This window comes from Grammomys surdaster, unplaced genomic scaffold (assembly GCF_004785775.1).
Source record: "Grammomys surdaster isolate TR1022 unplaced genomic scaffold, NIH_TR_1.0 142, whole genome shotgun sequence".
NCBI classification, from domain to species: domain Eukaryota; kingdom Metazoa; phylum Chordata; class Mammalia; order Rodentia; family Muridae; genus Grammomys; species Grammomys surdaster.
In genome coordinates, this window is record NW_021604600.1 from 3,316,662 (window position 1) to 3,334,954 (window position 18,293).

The 18,293-nt window shown below is 47.4% G+C and overlaps 1 protein-coding gene across 3 annotated transcripts in view; it reads left to right on the forward strand.

The window, feature by feature from the left end:
• The first annotated feature begins 280 nt into the window (after window positions 1-280).
• The window catches only part of Prkcb (protein kinase C beta), a 330,729-nt gene continuing 312,716 nt past the window's right edge, over window positions 281-18,293 (forward strand). Inside the window, exons 1-2 of one of the 3 annotated variants that reach the window (XM_028764304.1) lie at window positions 281-673; window positions 1,667-1,698. In XM_028764304.1, coding sequence (XP_028620137.1) covers window positions 501-673; window positions 1,667-1,698 — 205 coding nt within the window. In that variant the 5' untranslated portion in view covers window positions 281-500. The remainder of the gene's footprint in view (window positions 674-1,666; window positions 1,699-18,293) is intronic. The other 2 variants (XM_028764303.1, XR_003710963.1) reach the window with 2 other exon arrangements.

Here is an 18,293-nt window from a genome sequence, read left to right on the forward strand (position 1 = left end):
GACAGAGTGCCAGGGGCGCGGCTCAGATCTGTCCAGCGCAGTCTGCGGTCCTCCCGCCGCAGCGCTGCGGCTAAGAAGACTTGACTGGGCGGCCTGCGGGTTGCGGTGTACGTGTATGTGTGTGTGTGTGTGTCTGTGTGTCTGTGTGTGTGTGTGCTGGTGGTGCTGATATGTAAGGCAGCTGGCGGCTCTGGGCGGGGCCTGGGCTCCATGCAAATGAGGGAGGCGGGGTTACACTGAGGCTCCGCCTCCCTCCCCCGCAGCTGGGGCCAGCGGTGCCAAGCACAGCTGGACCAGCGGCAGCAGCTGGGCGAGTGACAGCCCAGCTACGCGCGCGCGGCCGCTGTCAGAGCCGGCGCGAAGGGGCAGCGCGGCCCTGCGGTCCCCGGGCGGGAGCAGCGGCCGCCTAGTCCCGCGCCTCTCTGGGCTTGCAGCCCCGCGGTCCCGCCGCCCCGGGGCCGCCACCTCTCGGGGCTCCCCCCAGTCCCCGCGCGCGCAAGATGGCTGACCCGGCTGCGGGGCCGCCGCCGAGCGAGGGCGAGGAGAGCACGGTGCGCTTCGCCCGCAAAGGCGCCCTCCGGCAGAAGAACGTGCACGAGGTGAAGAACCACAAATTCACCGCCCGCTTCTTCAAGCAGCCCACCTTCTGCAGCCACTGCACCGACTTCATCTGGTGAGAGTGCGCCGCGCGGGCCACCTGCCTGGGGCCCCAGAGGGCAGCGACACGCATGGGGACCCCTGTTGTTGCCCCCGGGGGGAGGAGCAGTGTGATTATCCCCATCGCGCTGGACCCTTCTGCCCTGCGCTCCCGGATGGCCAATCCCTCAGGTGCTGGGTCCTGGTCCCAGACGGCTGGCCGCTAGGTGCCTCCTGTCCTCTTGCACTCTGTCGCCAGAGCGCCTAGGGACAGCGCTGCAGGCACCTTTTTGACACCTGGCTCAGAGCGCAGTGTGGCTGTCCCTCCTCGGGAGGGCAGCTCCGCGGGTGTCTTTCTCGCCTGGGGTTCCCGATCTTTATTGCCTTCTTCCGGGCTTGAGGCGCTCTCACCCTCACCCCTCCTTTCCAGGGCAGCTCCCTGGGGTGCCCTCTACTTCCCCGGGGCGTGGAGCATCCTTCCCTCTGTGTCCCTAGAGCAGAGCCCTGGGTTATCTCTTACTGCGCCTCCAAAGTCCTGGGCCCCTCTCTCATTCCTCTGTCCTCACCCTCACGTCGCTGCAGGGCCCCTTTCTTCCCTTTGCCCCTCCAAACATGGGGAGACCTTCCACCCTCCTAGTCCATCAGAAACACCACCGCGGTGGAGTCCCTCTCATCCTCCCTCTAGACAGGTCCTTTTCTCTTTCCTTGAGGGTACTCCGACATCTCCTTGGGCATATATCCAGCCCGCCTTCCGCCTCCACCCGGACGGAAATGCACCCTCGCATCCCGCCACCTGGTGGTCGTAGTCTCCTCTGTACTGCAGGGGAGATGTGTGGTGGGGGTTACTGCTAAGCTCCCGTAGTGTACCTCCCAATCCCACCCAAGGTGGAAGACACCTTGGAGATCGGGCTGTAGCTAGGAAGTTGTCCCTGGGGTAGAGGGACAGTGGGAAGGGAGGGGGGGTGACCGTATGAAACTAGCTGGTAACCGGACCCCCTCAGACTGATAATCCTCCTTGTTGCTTTTACAGGGGCTTCGGGAAGCAGGGATTCCAGTGTCAAGGTAGGCTCTGTGGCTTTGTGGATGCCATTGGTGGGAAGAGGGTAAAACAGGCTTCACAGACGAGGCCGAGTTAGGCAGAGTGAAGTAATCCTGCCTGTCAGAGTGACCTCCCAGGCTAGGAATCCTTCACCACTAAAGGGTCCTTTTAAGGGGTGTGTGTTTGGGCCGATGATGCACCATCCAGGAAAGGCCGGTGCATCCATCCCTCTGCTATCTGAGCGTTCTCTTGGGATCGCCAGCCCTACTTAACAAATGAGATGTCTTCAAGGACTCTTGTGTATGGAGGGAACCTCTTCCTTCCTAATTCCAGCCCTTTCTTGCTCATAACTCTCCCTAACCTCTCAGTAGGAGGTTCTGCCTCTTTCCCCTGCTTTGCAGAGGTCTCTGCAGGTGGCTGCCTCCTCTGCAGATGGCACATCCCCCTAGAAAAGCAACTGTGGTTTCCCCTGAGCCTCCTCTCTCTTTGAAAGGGGTGGTTCCAGATGGGGTGCCTCTGGGATCTTGTTTGAGGTTGCCCTTTTTAACATCTGAGGAGGCACAAGAAGTACTCCAAGAGACTGCTTACCTGAGTTCTTGAGAGCCATGATTTCAACCAGGGGTGCCTAATCAAATATCAGAGACTTGGTGGCCTCTCTTATCTCTAGGGTTTGTGCCTACAAGATGGACTGTGGGCTTAGAAATAGCTCAGGAGAGTGCTTGCTTTGTGCCAGAGAGGCTCTGACACAAAAAATGGGAGAGCAGAAAAGATAAATTTTAAATGGATTCTCTAAAGATGTGGCCTTGTTTAACCCTTAGAATGCCATAAATAGTTAGTAAATTTCTCTCTGTCTCTCTGTCTCTGTCTTTCTCTGTCTCTCTCTGTCTCTGTCACACACACACACACACACACACACACACACACACACACACACGGTTTCAACTTGTTGAATACTGACTACTTTGATGCTGGATCGATCATCTGGAACTGAGGGCATCTGTTTACCAGGGCATACATTCGAGGCTTTGCCTCTGTTCAACACTGGTCTTCTACTTCTGACCCCCTTAGCCTCTTGAATTTACTGGTTTGTCCCCCCTCCTCCCTTTAGGACAGGTGTGGTTAGGTTTAGTCAGAAGTGATTCTCCTCCCCCAACCTCCATGCCCCTCCTACCTTTTTCTTCCCCTTCCTACCTCCCCCATCCCTGTTCTCTCTCAGATTCCCTTTGTGTCCAGACTGACCTTGAACTGGGTATTCTTCTGTCTTCCTGTATTAGTCTCCCAGGTGTTGGGAATACAGGTATCCTCAGGGTCAAATTGATGTCTTCTACCCTGTGAACTGGCCTTAAATCTGGAGAAGAAAACCTATGGGTGTGGAGTAGCCTGAGGTGTGACTTAGTGCCCAGGGATAACTTTGCCTTGCATCATTACTCTGCAGGCAAAATTAAAAAGACCCCAGCAATCAGAGGTGGCTTTGGAATGTGCACAAAATGCACCTGGCGTATGTTTTCAGCTACCCTAAGCGGAAGGCTCTCACTGAGTTCTGATGTGAGACAGGGGAAGTTTCCAGCCTCCTCTGCTAAGACCTGGAGCCTCAATTTTATGCAGCACATGGAAGGACTGTCAAGTCTCTGCTGGTGGCGACAAGTTAGGCCAGTGGCACAGCCTGGATGGTTTTCTAAAACTTGATCTCATTCTCTCAAACACAACACTGATGGTGACTTGGTGTTGGGTCTGTGGAATCTCTATGAGGTTGCCTTTCACTTCCATGAATTGGCTCGATGTTGGGGCTTTGGAACCTCTGTGAGGTTGATTTTCACTTGCATGAGTTGGTTTCTGTTTTTGTCTCTTGCGGAGGTCAGGGGTGATTTTTTAAACACTACTTCTGTGGCTTCCCTGTGCCACCTGCTCTGCTGTTACTGATGGCTGGGAAAGTCAGCTTTGGATTGTGCGGGGGACGGCACATATGGAACAGGAGATCCTTTTATTCAGAGCCTAGCATTTCGTTTTTTTTTTTTTTTTTTTTTTGGCACAATGAGAGAAAAATCAGAATGAAAGTTTTCAAGAAGTATGATCAACTTTCAGGGCGAGACTTTCAGAAGCTGGGCAGAATGTTTGCCTAGTTCCAGGGAACAGAAGGAAAGGTGGGGAGATAGGTATTTTAAAAATCATTTCTCTTTTCATTTTTTCACCCCTTAGCGCTCTGAACATCTGGCCCTCTGTTACTGCATTGACAGTCTACTCCGTCTGACTTGGAGTGGGTAGGAGGAAGAGGGAGTGGGGCAGATTGATGGGCTTTGAACCGAGCTGCTTAGAATGGGACACAGCCCAGAAGGCCGGGAAGAAGTTTATCACTGGTACACAGTGTTGCTCGGGACTGATTCTGGAACCACACATGAGCGCCTTTTATATGATAATTTCCAATACTTGGTGCCTGATGTTTTTCCTTAAAGTGAATTCACTTAAAATAGGACCAACATTATAATAGAAAACAAACAGGGTTTATTCTTTTTCCTAAGCCAACAGTTCAGAGGTCTGGTCCTTCAGTTTTCTATGCTGCTGTTCCAGGGAGCAATAGTTACCTCACAGCTCAAGAAGATGCTGGATTCTTGAGGCTTTAGGCCTCCTTTTAGCCAGTAGGAACAGGAAAGGGATGAAGAAAGTCAAAAGACACATCATTTTCAATGGTCCTTAGGGATGTTGCCTTGAGAGACTTTGCTATGTACTCTGTATATATTGGCTAGAACCCAAGGCCATGTCCATGCCTTGTTGCAAGTGAACCTGCAGGACAGCAGTGTTTAGCTCGGGTAGCACATTCCCAGCCAACAACTGAGGGAGGGGTGTTTCCATCTCAAAGGTGGAGGAAGCAGAGACTGGGGTTCTTCAGGAGGGTCTGGTAGAATCCCAAGACCAAGAAGCCCTTGCCACTGCCCCCATGCTCCAGTACCTGTCATGGAAATCGGGGTGCAGGACAGAACATCCAGGAACCACGGGGAACTGCAGAGTTTTATAGACTTGGGAAGCTTTCTTAAGAATAGACTTCTTGCTTTTGTACAGCTAAAGGGCAGAACTCTCAGTTAACTGCCACTAACTAACCCGCCTCGCCTCCCTTTCTTTGATAATGCCTCTGCTGACAGAGGATCCCTCTTGTGAAATTGCATACAATTTTGGATTAGAAATGGGACCCATTATACCACAAGACAGACCTTTCTTTCTCCAAGGCACTCTTAATAATCCTAGAACCTGCATGCTGTGCTTAAATTGTAATCAACTCACTAATCACTGGGAGGAATTCAACTTTTCTCCAAAGAAAGACTTTGCATTTTGGCAGAAAGGAAACTTTTTTTTTTTTTTTTTAAAAAGGAAGTCATTTCAGTAGAAATAGAGAAGCATTAAGATGTTCAGATCTAGATTTTTAAAGCAAGTGATTGGAACCAGACAGAAGTGGACCCTGATCTCTGATCTTCTATTTGTTCACGTGTGACCTTGGGGAGTCCGTCCCCACACTGTAGCCTTGCCCACCATCTTGGTGAAAGAAGACGGCAGTGTCTCCTTTATAGAGCTATGGGGTGAAGTAAGAGGTAGCTAAGGAGAAATATCTACAGAGAGTGTAAACAACTCAAAGTAAGGTGATCATTGCTACTTGATTAGTGGTGGGAAAATGTATCAAAGTGGGACAGAGCTGACTGGAAGTCGTGAGATGACTGTGCCTGTTTCATGTGCTTAGATGGGTGTGTTTCTCTGAAGACTTTGGGTAATATCAGCCAGTATATACTTCAGTGTCTGGACCCAGAGCACATGGCTTCCCTCATGAGAAAGATCTGAACTTGCCTTGGTCTCTCTAAAAAGCCCCATGTCTCTGGTTTTCTGACTATAAAGAACTAGACTTCATGATTCTAACAAGAAAGCCCTTTTCCCTTCCCTGAGTGAATTCGAAAACATGTTCTTAGCTTCTTGATTGAATTATTAAAAAAAAGAAAGAGAATAAACTCTAAGTATCACATGAATCTACAACTGTTGTTTTCCCTCAGTAGATATGCTATAGAATACAAGTTTAATGTAGTGTATTGTTAACACATACAGATTAGAATATGCAACTAAAACAACAATCAACATTTACATGAATTGAGGCTAGGGGTGGCTCAGTGGAATCACAAGCAAGGTCTTGGGTTCCATAGGGGAATGTTAATTAAAAGATAATTTTATTTTGGCCACACCTTTCTCTGTGTACTTATGTTGTTGCACTGAGTAGTGTGGATTGAACTTTCTCAGCAAGTTGAGACTAAGCAAAGGCACGGTGCAAAGTGGTAAACACGGCCTGGGATGTGCTTACCCTCCCTGAAGCTTTGTTACTGACCAGTGGAACACCTTCCCAAGTAAAGACGGAAAATATGACCTTTGCAAATCTGGTTGGTATGATATACAGGTTCTTCAACACTAATACAAAAATATATCATTTCCAATCCTAGGGACCGTCCACACCCCACCTAGACCAGATGAAGCATGTAGGTGGTGCATCGGAGTCAGTGGGAAAAGCCATGAGAGGGTGACTGCTCAGAGGCAGCTCAGGATTGGAAGTTAATTTATATAGGGCTGGAGAGGTGGCTTAGTGGCTCAGAGATTGCTCCTGCAGAGAACCGAGAGTCAGTTCCCATCACCCACAGCAGGTGACTCACAACCACCTGTAACTGCACCTCCAAGGGGATCTCATTCTTCCAGCCTCTGTAGGCACCTGCATTCACATGTATGTGACCCGCCCCATACACGTAATTCAAGATAGCAAAAAATAATCTTAAAAAGAAAATGACTTACATCCATGTTGATGTTGGAGTCTTTCCTTTCTCTGCCTCTCCCTGTTTCTCTTTCTTTCTGTCTCTGTTTCCTTCCCACCCCACATGTGCACTCACATATAATAATAGATTCGTATGTCATAGTTTTGAGATTGTACACGGTGCTACTTTTCAGCTGCAGAGAGTCAAATCATTGAGCACCATTTCAAACTCATGTCTGGTCTTTTGGTTCTGCAGACCAGTTTGTTCTTGGTAGGCAGCAGGGTCAGCTAGAAAGTTCACCCTCGCAGGTTGATGCTTTCCAATACTGGGGCCCTTGCCATTTTCCAGATTTTTTTGTAATATGAAATTATTGACTTCATTCACCCAATCTCTCTAGCTGAAGTTGTGTGATATTCCATAGATAGAATGTTAGGCCTTTCTTTTTCTTTCTTTCTTTTTTTTTTCTTTTGAGACTACAACATCCACAGTGTTTACGTATGACATTTGGAAGTGTGATGTCTGCTTGAAAATCCTGTAGGAAATTTGTCTTTTAACCAGACATTTTTTAACCTACTTTCCCACATATCCATTCATACATGCGTCCATGAGTATATCCATCCTTCTGCTCATCAATCTTTCTATCCATCCATGCATCCTTTAAAAAAAAAAGGATTTATTTATTTAACATATATTAGCATCCTGTCACTGACACACCAGAAGAGGGCATCAGATCCCATTACAGATGGTTGTGAACCACCATGTGGTTGCTGGGAATTGAACTCAATGACCTCTGGAAGAATAGACAGTGCTCTTAACCACTGAGCCATCTCTCTTGCACCCCCCTCCATGCATCCTTTAAAAACTTCTATGCATTTGGAATGCTTTTAGGTGACAGCCAGCACACAACAGTGCATGCTACTGTGAAGATTCCTTATCTGTTAGTGTAGGAAGGGGAGATATGACTTACCACAAATGAGTTTTTTAAACCAATATTTAATTTTACATTGATAGAAATCTACCAGATGCAGCAAGAGCGTTTCATGAGAGGCTAACCTATGTAATGTTTCCAGGTACAGTTGAGGTCATGCCATCTAAAGAAGCCCAAATCCTCACACTCCATTCTGAGTTGTCAAGGATCCAGAGCTAACAACTTGCTGTTGTGATGTATGTAAAGATATGCAAGAGGCATTATCTCAGAGACATTCTTAGGGGAGACCCCGGCTTTCTGTTTGAATGTTAGCTATCAGGAGAGAGTCCTTGGACAAGGGATCTCAAGATGAAGTCTCAGTGTGACAGCCAGAGAGCTCCAGATCCTCATAGTAACTCAGATAATGAGCTGACTTCCTTTTTGTCTAGGGGTTACAGTTTGAGGTGGCTGTTCTAAAGCAGAGAAATCAGACAATTTCAGGGGTGGTAGATCAAGTCGGAGCTGGTAGAAGGGAATGTAAATACAAAGAAAGAGTGGGCAACGTGGGGATTTGTCAGCTGAAATCCAGTTTCAGGGACTTGAGGCTGCTTGCATTGCCCCAGATACTGTATGGTACCAATCCTCTGCCTTACAGTTTCTTTCTCTTTTGGAAGGGATGTTTTTGAAGTAGTTTCATGGTTAATAGCATTGAAGCACGATGGAGAAAGATGCTGTGTTGGCTCTCTTCCCATTTTTCTGATTTCATTTGGGAGAGTGTCCCCCATTGGTGCTAACATGTCTTCAATGACTACACAGACCTGCAGCCAAGTAAATATCCACCGTGAGTTCTCAGTGAGAGCGGGAGGGCATTTTCGTTTGTTCCTGCAGAGCACCTTGCTTCTTTGATGATTCATCTGTTTTCCACAGTTACCTACCATTGAGTCAGTTCCGTTCTACCCTGCCTTTGGTTTAGTAGTAGCTGCACCTCCCTGTGACCAGGCAAGGGGTGCTTCAGTGATTTTCTTGGAAGTTCTCAGAAGTGCTGGAGGAAGCTCAGAGATCCAGATGTCTCAGCCTTCTGCCTCCAGTGTGGTGAGATTACAGGTGCGTGCCACCAATGATTCTGTCTCTCCATGACTCTGTTTCCTGTGAGCAGGTAAAACATGATACTAAGAAGAAAATACTCATCCAGCTGTCTGCCTAGTCCTTTCTCCATCCATCCCCCTCATGCACCCATCTTTCCATCTATCCATTCATGTAATAAGTTGTGAGTGCCTACCACGTACCCGGTGCTGTTCTAGGCACTGACAGCAGAGTAAGGAACAGGGAATCCACCTTCATGGAATTAGCATTGAAATAGAAGGGCAAGAATGAACACAGCGCACGGTTACATTGCAGTAGGGACTTTGAAGAGAAATAAGACACAGTTCTCGTGAAGGAAGTATATCACATGACCGCTTAGTTCTGATATGTAATCCAGAGTGCTCTATAACGGGTGCAAAAAGACTTAGTGTGGCGTCTATTCCTTGGAGAGAGGTAGAGAGGTTTGCATAGATAGGTGACATTTGGGAACAGTTTTACCATAAGAGTAGGAGTTCCTAGAGTGACAAGGGGGTGGAGACAGAGGAGAGTACATGTGGAGATATGGAGGAGAGAGAACAGGGTGCCTGCAGGGAACAGGAAGAAGTATGTGTGAGGGAGGAGCTGTGGGAGAAGGTCACATAGTCATGCCCTAATATTTGGACCTGATATAGGCAGCCTGATCACTAGGAAGTGCTGGTTGTCATTGTCTTAAGGTGGTGTGTGTGTGTGTGTGTGTATGTGTGTGTGTGTGTGTGTGTGTGTGTGTAGTGAAGTGGCCAAATGCTTTCGACCAGGGTGAGATGCCATTTGAAACAATCAGCTGTGACTCTCATCCTGAAATTCCAGGCTTTGGAAATCAGCTGGGATGGAGGACACAGCTATTGAGGGGCGATAGGGACGCAGCAGCTGAGGGCACAGGGACCACTGCTATATTTTGAATCCTAAAGAGACATTTGGAATTTCATGTCCACCACATTGTTGACTGTTCTATTTTGGGGGGTGGTTACTAGGTTATTTTTGTGGTGCTAACAATAGGGATGCCTCTCTTCATTGCGTCCTTTGGCGCAGAGGACCGTAGAAATGATTCTTGCTCTGAAAGGAATCCTCCCACTCCTCTTCTCTCTTTCTCTCTGTGCTGCTGCCAATCACCCTACAGCACATGCTGATCGAGCACATGTGGGGCAATGGTGACAGGTATGTGCTTGGGGGATAGAAAAGGGTTTGGTTTAGGGCTGGGGAGCTGCGTAAGAGGGCTTGTGGTGCAAGCATGAGAGACGTAGTTTGTGACCTTGGAGTTGCACGGGGCAGAGACAAGGATCTCTGCGGCTTGCTGACCACCAGCCTTGCTCCAGGTTTAGTAAGAGACTCTGACTCAAAGGAATAAGGTGGAGATGGATAGAACAGGACACTGGGCATCCTTTGCCTTTCATATGCATATGGATGTACACACCTACATGTATGTATATGTGCATACACACATGCTCAAAGAGGTGGAGGGCTTTGGTTTAAATCTTAGTCTTTTACTATGGACCTTGACTTCGCCTCTTGGAGCTTCTGTTTCCTCCTGGGTACAGGGAAGTGGGGACAGAATCTGGGTTTTGGTTTGACACACAGAAATCCATTCGTGCATGGCGGGTTTTGCTGTTCTTGGTTGGGTCCTATCCTTGTCCTTTCTGGGTTATGGTCTTGTTGGGGTGGTGAGATGAGTCCTCCCTGTGAGGAGGTGATTGGGAAGTGGATGTGATGACCCCGTCCTTGTTGGCAGCAACAACAGCAGCTGACCGTGGAGCCGAGAGAGCACAGCTCAGCAGGGACAAGAGAGGTGATGTGAGAAGGGGTGAGTGTCAGGCTTTCTCAGAAACCCTTTCCTGCCTAGTGAAGCTTTAATTAGTTGAATTGAGACCTGTGATTGTCCATCTGCCCACTTTTGAAAATGTACTGGTAGCATTTCAACGTCAAATAGGTTTCCGATTCTCCCCTTTTTCTTTCTCATTTTTCTTTTGGTGGTTTGTACCAGTTTCAAGTAATCAAGACCATCCTCCAGCTCTCTAAGTGACCCAGGCTGTGTTTGAACTCCCGATCCTTCTGCCTCTACCTCCTGAGAGCTGGGCTTTATCTCTCCTTTTCAGTGTGGGTTCTTTTACATTTCAGAGGGACTTTTTTGGTCTCATAGGTGTGAAGCTACTTGCAATGAGCATGGATAAGCTGGAAGTTGCAATCTGAAAGACTTTGTTTGGTTTATGATTTTTATGGCTAGTTCTTTTGTTTTTGTTTTTGTTTTTCGAGACAGGGTTTCTCTGTGTTGCCCTGGCTGTCCTGGAACTCACTCTGTAGACCAGGCTGGCCTCGAACTCAGAAATCCGCCTGCCTCTGCCTCCCAAGTGCTGGGATTAAAGGCGTGCGCCAACACTGCGAGGCCTTATGGCTAGTTCTTATGTTGGAAATCATCCTGTCCTTTGTATTGGAGAGAACCACTCTTTAGAATGCATATATATACAGTCTCTCTCCCTTTTTCTCCCTCTCCTCCCCTCTCTGTGTGTATGTGTGTGTTTCAGACAAAGTCTCACTGAATAGCCCAGGTTGACTCTGAACTCACCATCATCATACTCTTCATTGCCTAAAGTTCCTGAAGCTAGTCTGATTTTCTTCTCTCCAAGGCTGTCTCCCCTGACTGTCACCTATTCTCAGGCAGTGACAGATCAAACCCAGGATCTCTGTCTCATGATTGTCCCTTATTTTTAAGTCCCTTCCCCTGCCTTCATAGCTCAATTTTAAGCAAGAAGATCCCTTACAATATGACAACAGATGGCAATCCTTTGAGGCACACACAAGGAGTAGAAAACATGTCTCCTCTCCACTGCTGACCTACTACACTAGAGAGGTCACTGTCACATTGAGACTGCTAATTTGTGTTTGAGGGTCATGAGAACTGGTGGTTCATCCATGGGTAAGCTGTTGGCATCTATTGACCAGGACCACCTTACCTACCTTTCGAAAAAAGCCCTTGATTCTCTTTCTACTGGGGAGGGACACCCAAGACCTTGCTTCTTAAGCCTGTGCATGGCTCATGGCTCTAGCTTTGATTGTCTGTGCTCTCCAGGGTCTCCTCCTGTGTGCTTGCCTTCCAGTGCTCTCCTCTCTGTCTCTTTCTCTTCAGGATAGAGACTATCCTTTGTGATCACAATGCTTCTTGTTTACTACACTATAGGAGGTTGCTGCTAATTGGCCATTTTACCCAGGAAGTCCTTATTTTACTTTTTGAAGACAGGGTTTTGCTAGCCCAACCTGGCCTCAGGCTTGCAATCCCCCTGTCTCAGGCACCTCCCAGTGACACTTGACCAAAAGACTCAGGCTTCTAAGCTACTGAGGTTGGTCCTGAGCAATGTCAGCTGGGGCTTTTCAGCTTTGCATACGGAAGTGACATCTTTCTGGGAGACAGGCACCTTCTGGCATCACCGTTGAAGGATGGTGCTGTTTGTCTCCTTGACATCTGCTTCCTGTTTCAATGTTGCCTATCTGCTGCAAATGATAATAAAGAAGCCAGGGCTTTCTGACAATTTTCCCACCCAATAATTTAGTTCTGTTAATGCTCAGAGAACTGGAGTTCACAAACTATATTTAGAACTTAAAAATGTAAAACTCTCTATTAGTCAAGGTATTAGTGGGAATCTCTTAAAGCTACTGTAATAGATAAGCCTCAGAGCTCTGAGGTTTAACAGAACATTTGCATCTCATTTGCATCTTAGACACCACCCCCACCCTCCATGCAGGTGATCCTGACCAGGGAGTCTTCTTGTGGGGCCCTAGAGTTCTCTCTCCTTGGACCAGTGAGTTGGGGAGAGAACATGTGAGAAAACACATTCATTCCACAACCGATCTGGTCTGGAGGGACACCTGTTACTTCTGCTCACATCTGTGGATCAGAGTTCAGGCACGGGCAACACTGGCTGCAGGTGGGGCAAAAAAAGGGTGGGTAGAACCGAGTGACCATCTCTGTCTTTGGGAGTAAAGGGAAACAGGTTTTGGTGAACACAATCAACACTTTCTCAGCCTCCAAGTCATGATTTTCCTTCTTCTGGTTGGGACTATGCATCCTGTCTTCTCTTGCACATGACCAGCCAAACTGTGATGTGAAACGTTGTATCCCTCTATCTTACCTGGCGCCCTTCCAGGGGAAAGCAAGTGCTGTCTGTCCGCCCCCACCCCCATTCATTTCTTTATTCACTTTACGTCCTGCTCTGTCTGTTCTTAAAGAGTGAGATAAGGTAGCATTCTTACTGTTTTTAGCGGTTAGAACAATCTGGTTCTTGTTAGAATTTCCAGGTCTCTCAATAAACCAGTTGTCAAAAATGAGATTTGTTTATGCTTTAATTGTGTGGATATGTATCTGTGCATGTGAATGCAGGTGTCTGTGGAGGCCAAAAGAGGATGTCAGGTTACTTAAAGCTGCTGTTTAAAGATGGTTATGAGCTACCTGACGTAGTGCTGGACCTTCTGTAAGAATGTCTACTTGCTCAAAACAACTGAGCCATCTTTCCAGTCCTTAAAGACTGGGATTTATTCGTGTAGGCATCCTGAACACTTTGGCTGATTTAGGGCTAGGCAAGAATACTTTTATTTATCATTCTTTGTATGTAAGTTTTCCTCCCAGCCTCCCAAATCGCGTAACAAAGACTGGTAGAGTAAAATAAAGTGATTTTGTTGAGCACTATTTCCTGGGTTCATTAAGTTGGGCTGGGCTCAGCCTGGCAGTTTGTTTGTTCTTGGCTGGTCTTATCCATGAATTTGAGCCTCAGTTGGGATGTGTGGGACATGACAGATTTCTCTTCATTATCTAGTGGGTCCCTCCCAGCTTAGGCATGAGGTGGTGGATACATTCCCCACACATGAGTTGAGGGGACACTCAGAGGTGGTGGAGGGGCTTCTTGTCTTAGCAAAAGCAAAATGTAAGCTCACTCTAGAAGTAAAGGAAAAAATAGAAGGGAGAATAGATCTTGTTTTTGATGGGGGGAAGCTGTGAATAGTCTGGGACGTCTTTGGAATCTAGCACACCAATTTTAATGTATCTCTGAAACATGTTCCAGTTTAGTGTCGGTTTCCTGAAATGAACTTGAGCCTGGAGCAGGCCACAGTGTAAATGCTTACTGCTCATACCTGGTAATGATGGTCCTTGCAGGGAGCTGGTGGAGCCAAGGAGATGCTGCATGTTTAGAGAACAGCCAAGGCTCAGGACATTGAATTCTTCCATTATCACAGGAGTCTATAATCAGTTACCCCCAGACACTTGGCAGTGTATGCAGTGTGAGAGTCAGAGTGAGGAGCACATGTCTCTGCTCCTGAGGAGACAGAGATTCAAGAAGGAGATAGACATGCAAGGGAGTTTGTGCAACACCCTCTGGATGTGGGACAGTAGAGCATGACATGGTCTTGCATGGGTGCAGACATGGTCTTGTGCCTGGTTAAGGGCATGGGTTCAGACATCTGCTTCTTCATTACATGCAGGGCCTTTGGTGTTTCACTTACTTGCAGTCATGGTTTTTGTCTCCAAAATGAAGATAATGCTCTAGTCTGCTTTCCCAGGGTACCATTGGATTAGATAAGACAGGGACATACAGAGAACATATGACTGCTCGTTATATGTTAGCGCTGAACAGACAGAGATGGTCTCAAAATGTCCCTGTGAAGATGTCCTAATGGGCACCAGTCTCAGCTCTCCTCCCATACTCCGTGGCTGGTGTCATTGATGATGGTTCCATGAGGCTGGGTCACTGGATGAATAACTGGATGCCCATGAGGCACTGGGGAAGTAGGAAAGGGAGGTGGTGCAGTCGTAATAGGAGACAAAGCTGGTCCCATGGCTGAAGCTGGCGTATTTTGTTAGAAGTAAGAAAGAGTGTGTGTATAGGGCAGGGGCGACTGAGAAAGTGGTAGATTATTTGCCTGGAGTACACAAGATCCTGCATTTGAAATCCAGGAAAACAATACACACACACACACGCCACATAAGCATGCAGGCACACACAGACACTCACACAGACGCACACAAATGCACGCACACACACACATGCACACACACACTCCCACACATGCACACAGACATAGAGAGAGAGATTTACAGATTGTGAGGCACATGTGTATAACCTCAGACCTTGAGAAGGTGAGAACGTGGAATCCGAAGTTGGATGCCAGCTTTGACTGTGTAGTGAGATTCTGCCTTAAAACAAACAAAAACAAATGGGCGAACAAACAAACACATCGTCAAAGACTGTGATCTCTTGTGTACGTGAAGGACAGAGGCCAACCTCCTCAGGCATATTCAACTTTGGTTTCTTTTTTTGAGACAGGATCTCTTTATCCCAAGACTCACTGGTTAGGATGGGCTGTCTGGCTGCCAGCTCCTTCCCAGGGCTTCTGTTTCCCTAGCAGTGGGATTTCGTACACCAGCTTTTCTTACATGGGCTCCGAGGCTTGAACTCAGGACCCCACGCTTGTATAACAAGCATTTTACCAACTAAGCCAGCTCCCCAGCCCCTCTTCTAAATTTGATTTTCACTGCTGTGGTTTATCACTCACCGGAGGGCCAAGGAATCAACTTAGTAAGTCACATACACTATGAAGAAATCAGAATAGAAAATATCAGAATGCATCAGCCTCGAGAAGGGTAAGAGTGGCTTCATGAATCTTTTATTTCATGTGTTCCTATGCAGGCTCAGGCGAACTGGGTCAGACGTAAATGTTGTTTCTACCATGGGTAGACAGCATGGTTTGAAAGTCGATTTGAAGAGCATGGAGAAGAAGCCTTGGAGGCCCATGACGTTGGCCCATGGACTGTGGAGGCTTAATTTATTTTTAGGGATATAAACTCATTGTTTTGAATTCTTCATAATTAGAATTTCCCTCTCACTCTAACACACTACCCCAAGATTATTTTGATTATCTTCCTTGAGCATTAACATATCGCAGACAAAGCTATTTTTTCCCCAATTCGAATGTTAAGTACAGTGTATCACATACTTACAAATGGAGTGAGTGGTTTTGTAGAACTGCCTGGCCTGACCCGCTGCTCGGGTTAAGTGTCAGATGTGTGACAAGAGGTGTCCAGAGACTGCAGAGAGGGGGAACTGCTTATGGGGGGAATGTGGGCTGGGAAAGAGGTGTTTTAGAAGCAGAACCTTCCAGGAGGGAGGGGAGGTGTGTAAGGGTGCACGGAGCAGGGTGGAGGGGTGGTGCGCACAGTGTGCCAGCATCAAGGTGGGTCAGATCCCTGTGGTGGGACTCTGCAGAGGACTGCTTCCAGCTGGAGCTTGAATTCAGTGTGTGTTTATATTCTCTGCTGTCCCTGGGTAGGTGGCAGCCCAAATGACAGCTGGCCTCATTCTCCTTCCCTTCTGGCTTTCTCTGATTTGGGGCCCAAGGGCCATAGGGGGTCAGAATGCTGCAGATGGGACAGAAAGTCAAGTCCAAGAAAAAAAATTAAATCAAGGTTAGGGAGGGGGTGATGAAAAGAGAGTAGAGGGAGGGAGGGAGAGAGGGAGGGAAGGAGGGACAGAGGGAGTGATAGAGAGAGGAAGAGAGAGAGATAGAGAGAGGAAAGAGGGAAGGAGGGAGGGGAAAGAGAATGGAGAGAGGAGAGAGGGAGGGAGGGATGGAGAGAGGAAGAGAGGAAGAGAGGAAGAGGAGGAGAGGAAGAGGAGGAGGAAGAAGAGGAGGAAGAGAGAGAAAGAGAGAGAAAGAGAGAGAGAGAGATTGATTCTGCTGTCCCTAGAAGGGCCTAAATTTGTTGGACAGATGAGTCAAAGGAATTTTCCATTTCCTGGACATCTTCAAGTAAGATTCCTAATGCTGCTGACTCAAGCTGACATTTACTGAGTGCTCATCGTGTGCTTGGCACTGCTCTAAGTGCTTTACATATATTAACTCATTTAATCAGTACATCGGCCCCATGCAGCAGCCGCTGCTACTCTTCTCAGAACATGCTGAAGAAAATGGAATCACAAAGACTTGAGAGATTTCCCAAGCTTGTACCCAGTTACCATCCAAACACGGACCGAGTTTCAGCATTGTTTAAAAGGAAGGTAGTTCTCTGGAACTGAGGCGGCAACAGTGATGGTGACGGTAACTATGGTGATGATGATGATTGTGTTGATCACAGTATTGATGGGGAAGATGATGGTGTTATGGTGATGTTGATGACAGTATTGATGGTGGTATTGACGGTGATGATGGTGTTGACGGTGTTGATGATGGTTACAACGATGGTGAAGCGCCTATGTTTGAATCCTTTCAATGAGCTGACCATTTCACAAATTTTATCACTTTGAGTGTTCACCTTCCACTAAGATCTGTCAGTAATACCAACCCCATTCACATGTGAGGGAACTGGCTCAGAGAAGAGAAGCATTTCTCAAAGATTTATTTATTTATTATATATGAATACACTGTAGCTGTCTTCAGACACCCCACAAGAGGGCATCAGATCTCATTACAGATGGTTGTGAGCCACCATGTGGTTGCTGGGATTTGAACTCATGACCTCTGGAAGTGCAGTCAGTACTCTTAACCACTGAGCCATCTCTCCAGCCCCAAGAGAAGCATTTCTTAAAGAACTACAGAGCTCAGACTGAGTTCAAATCTCTTTGAATCAGAGTCTGAGTTGCCAGCTACCAAAGTTAAGGGCACAGGATGGTCTTGGAAGGTCTAGAAAGGAGGCACGGGCAGACTGCTGCAGCCATTGTGAGGGAAGCAGGCAGCATTTGAGGGGAAATGATGGTGTCTGGAGGGAACGATTTTTCCATTTCACTTTTCCCTGAGGAGGCAGCTTGACCATCAGTAGATTTTAATCTTAGTGTATGTAAGGATGGCAGAAAGTTTTCAAGTTTCTCAATATTCCTATGACTACAGGCAGAGTTCTTTATGCCTAAGTTTTCTGCTAGGAGAGTATCTTGAGTGCTATGCAAGTTCCTGAGTCATTTGGAAGGAAAGGAATTGCACACAGTAGGTTCTTTAGTGGGACCAATACTTCCCTGCAAAGCTGAGCTGAACTGGATGCTTCACACGTCTCACTGGAGGCCCATAGCACCGTAGGAGGCAAGTCCATTATTAATTCTGCAAGGAGCTGGGGTCGAGAGGTGTTAAGTGGCCTGCCCAAGACCCCAAAGCTAGGAAGGACAGATGTTTATTTGACTTATGAGCAGGTTACAGCTCAACAACCCCACTGTGAATTGTAAATACGTTCAAGTTGAAAGTCAATGCCATTAACCTACAGAACAGCACAGCTTAGCAACCAGCACACTACTGAGTGTTTCCTCAGCATCGTATGAAGCTACATATTCTGGACAAGTCTCACAGCTCAAAATCCAAAATGTGGTTTTAGTGACTGCTCTGTTGCTTTTGTACCAGCGTAAAGTAGAGCAACACCCTCCATAAATTGAGCCATCACAAATTGAGGCTGTCTCTATATATGAACAGAGTAACCAACCAAGGCAGCCATGTTTCTAGACACACAGGTTCGCTGATAGCAGCCAGGGTATGGGAGGAAGCATAGCAGGGTGTGAGAAGTCTGAGATCTTCCCAACCCCCGCTCCCTGCCATAATAACAGGGGGCTGCTGGCACAGGGTGGCCTATCTGGCATGTTCACCCACTGATGTAGTTTAGGGGAAGTAAGACACAATGCATGCTTCTGCCCTCAAGCAGGATGATGGACAGACCATAAACCAGGGTCTATGGCACTCATGATAGCTAGGAGGGTGGGGCAGAGGACAGGCACAGCTCAGGCCACAGGATTTCAGGAAGGCTGACATGGAGCCTAAGTTGGCGTCTGAGGTTTGAGGAAGAGGAGGGAGGGGGTATAGAGGGAGA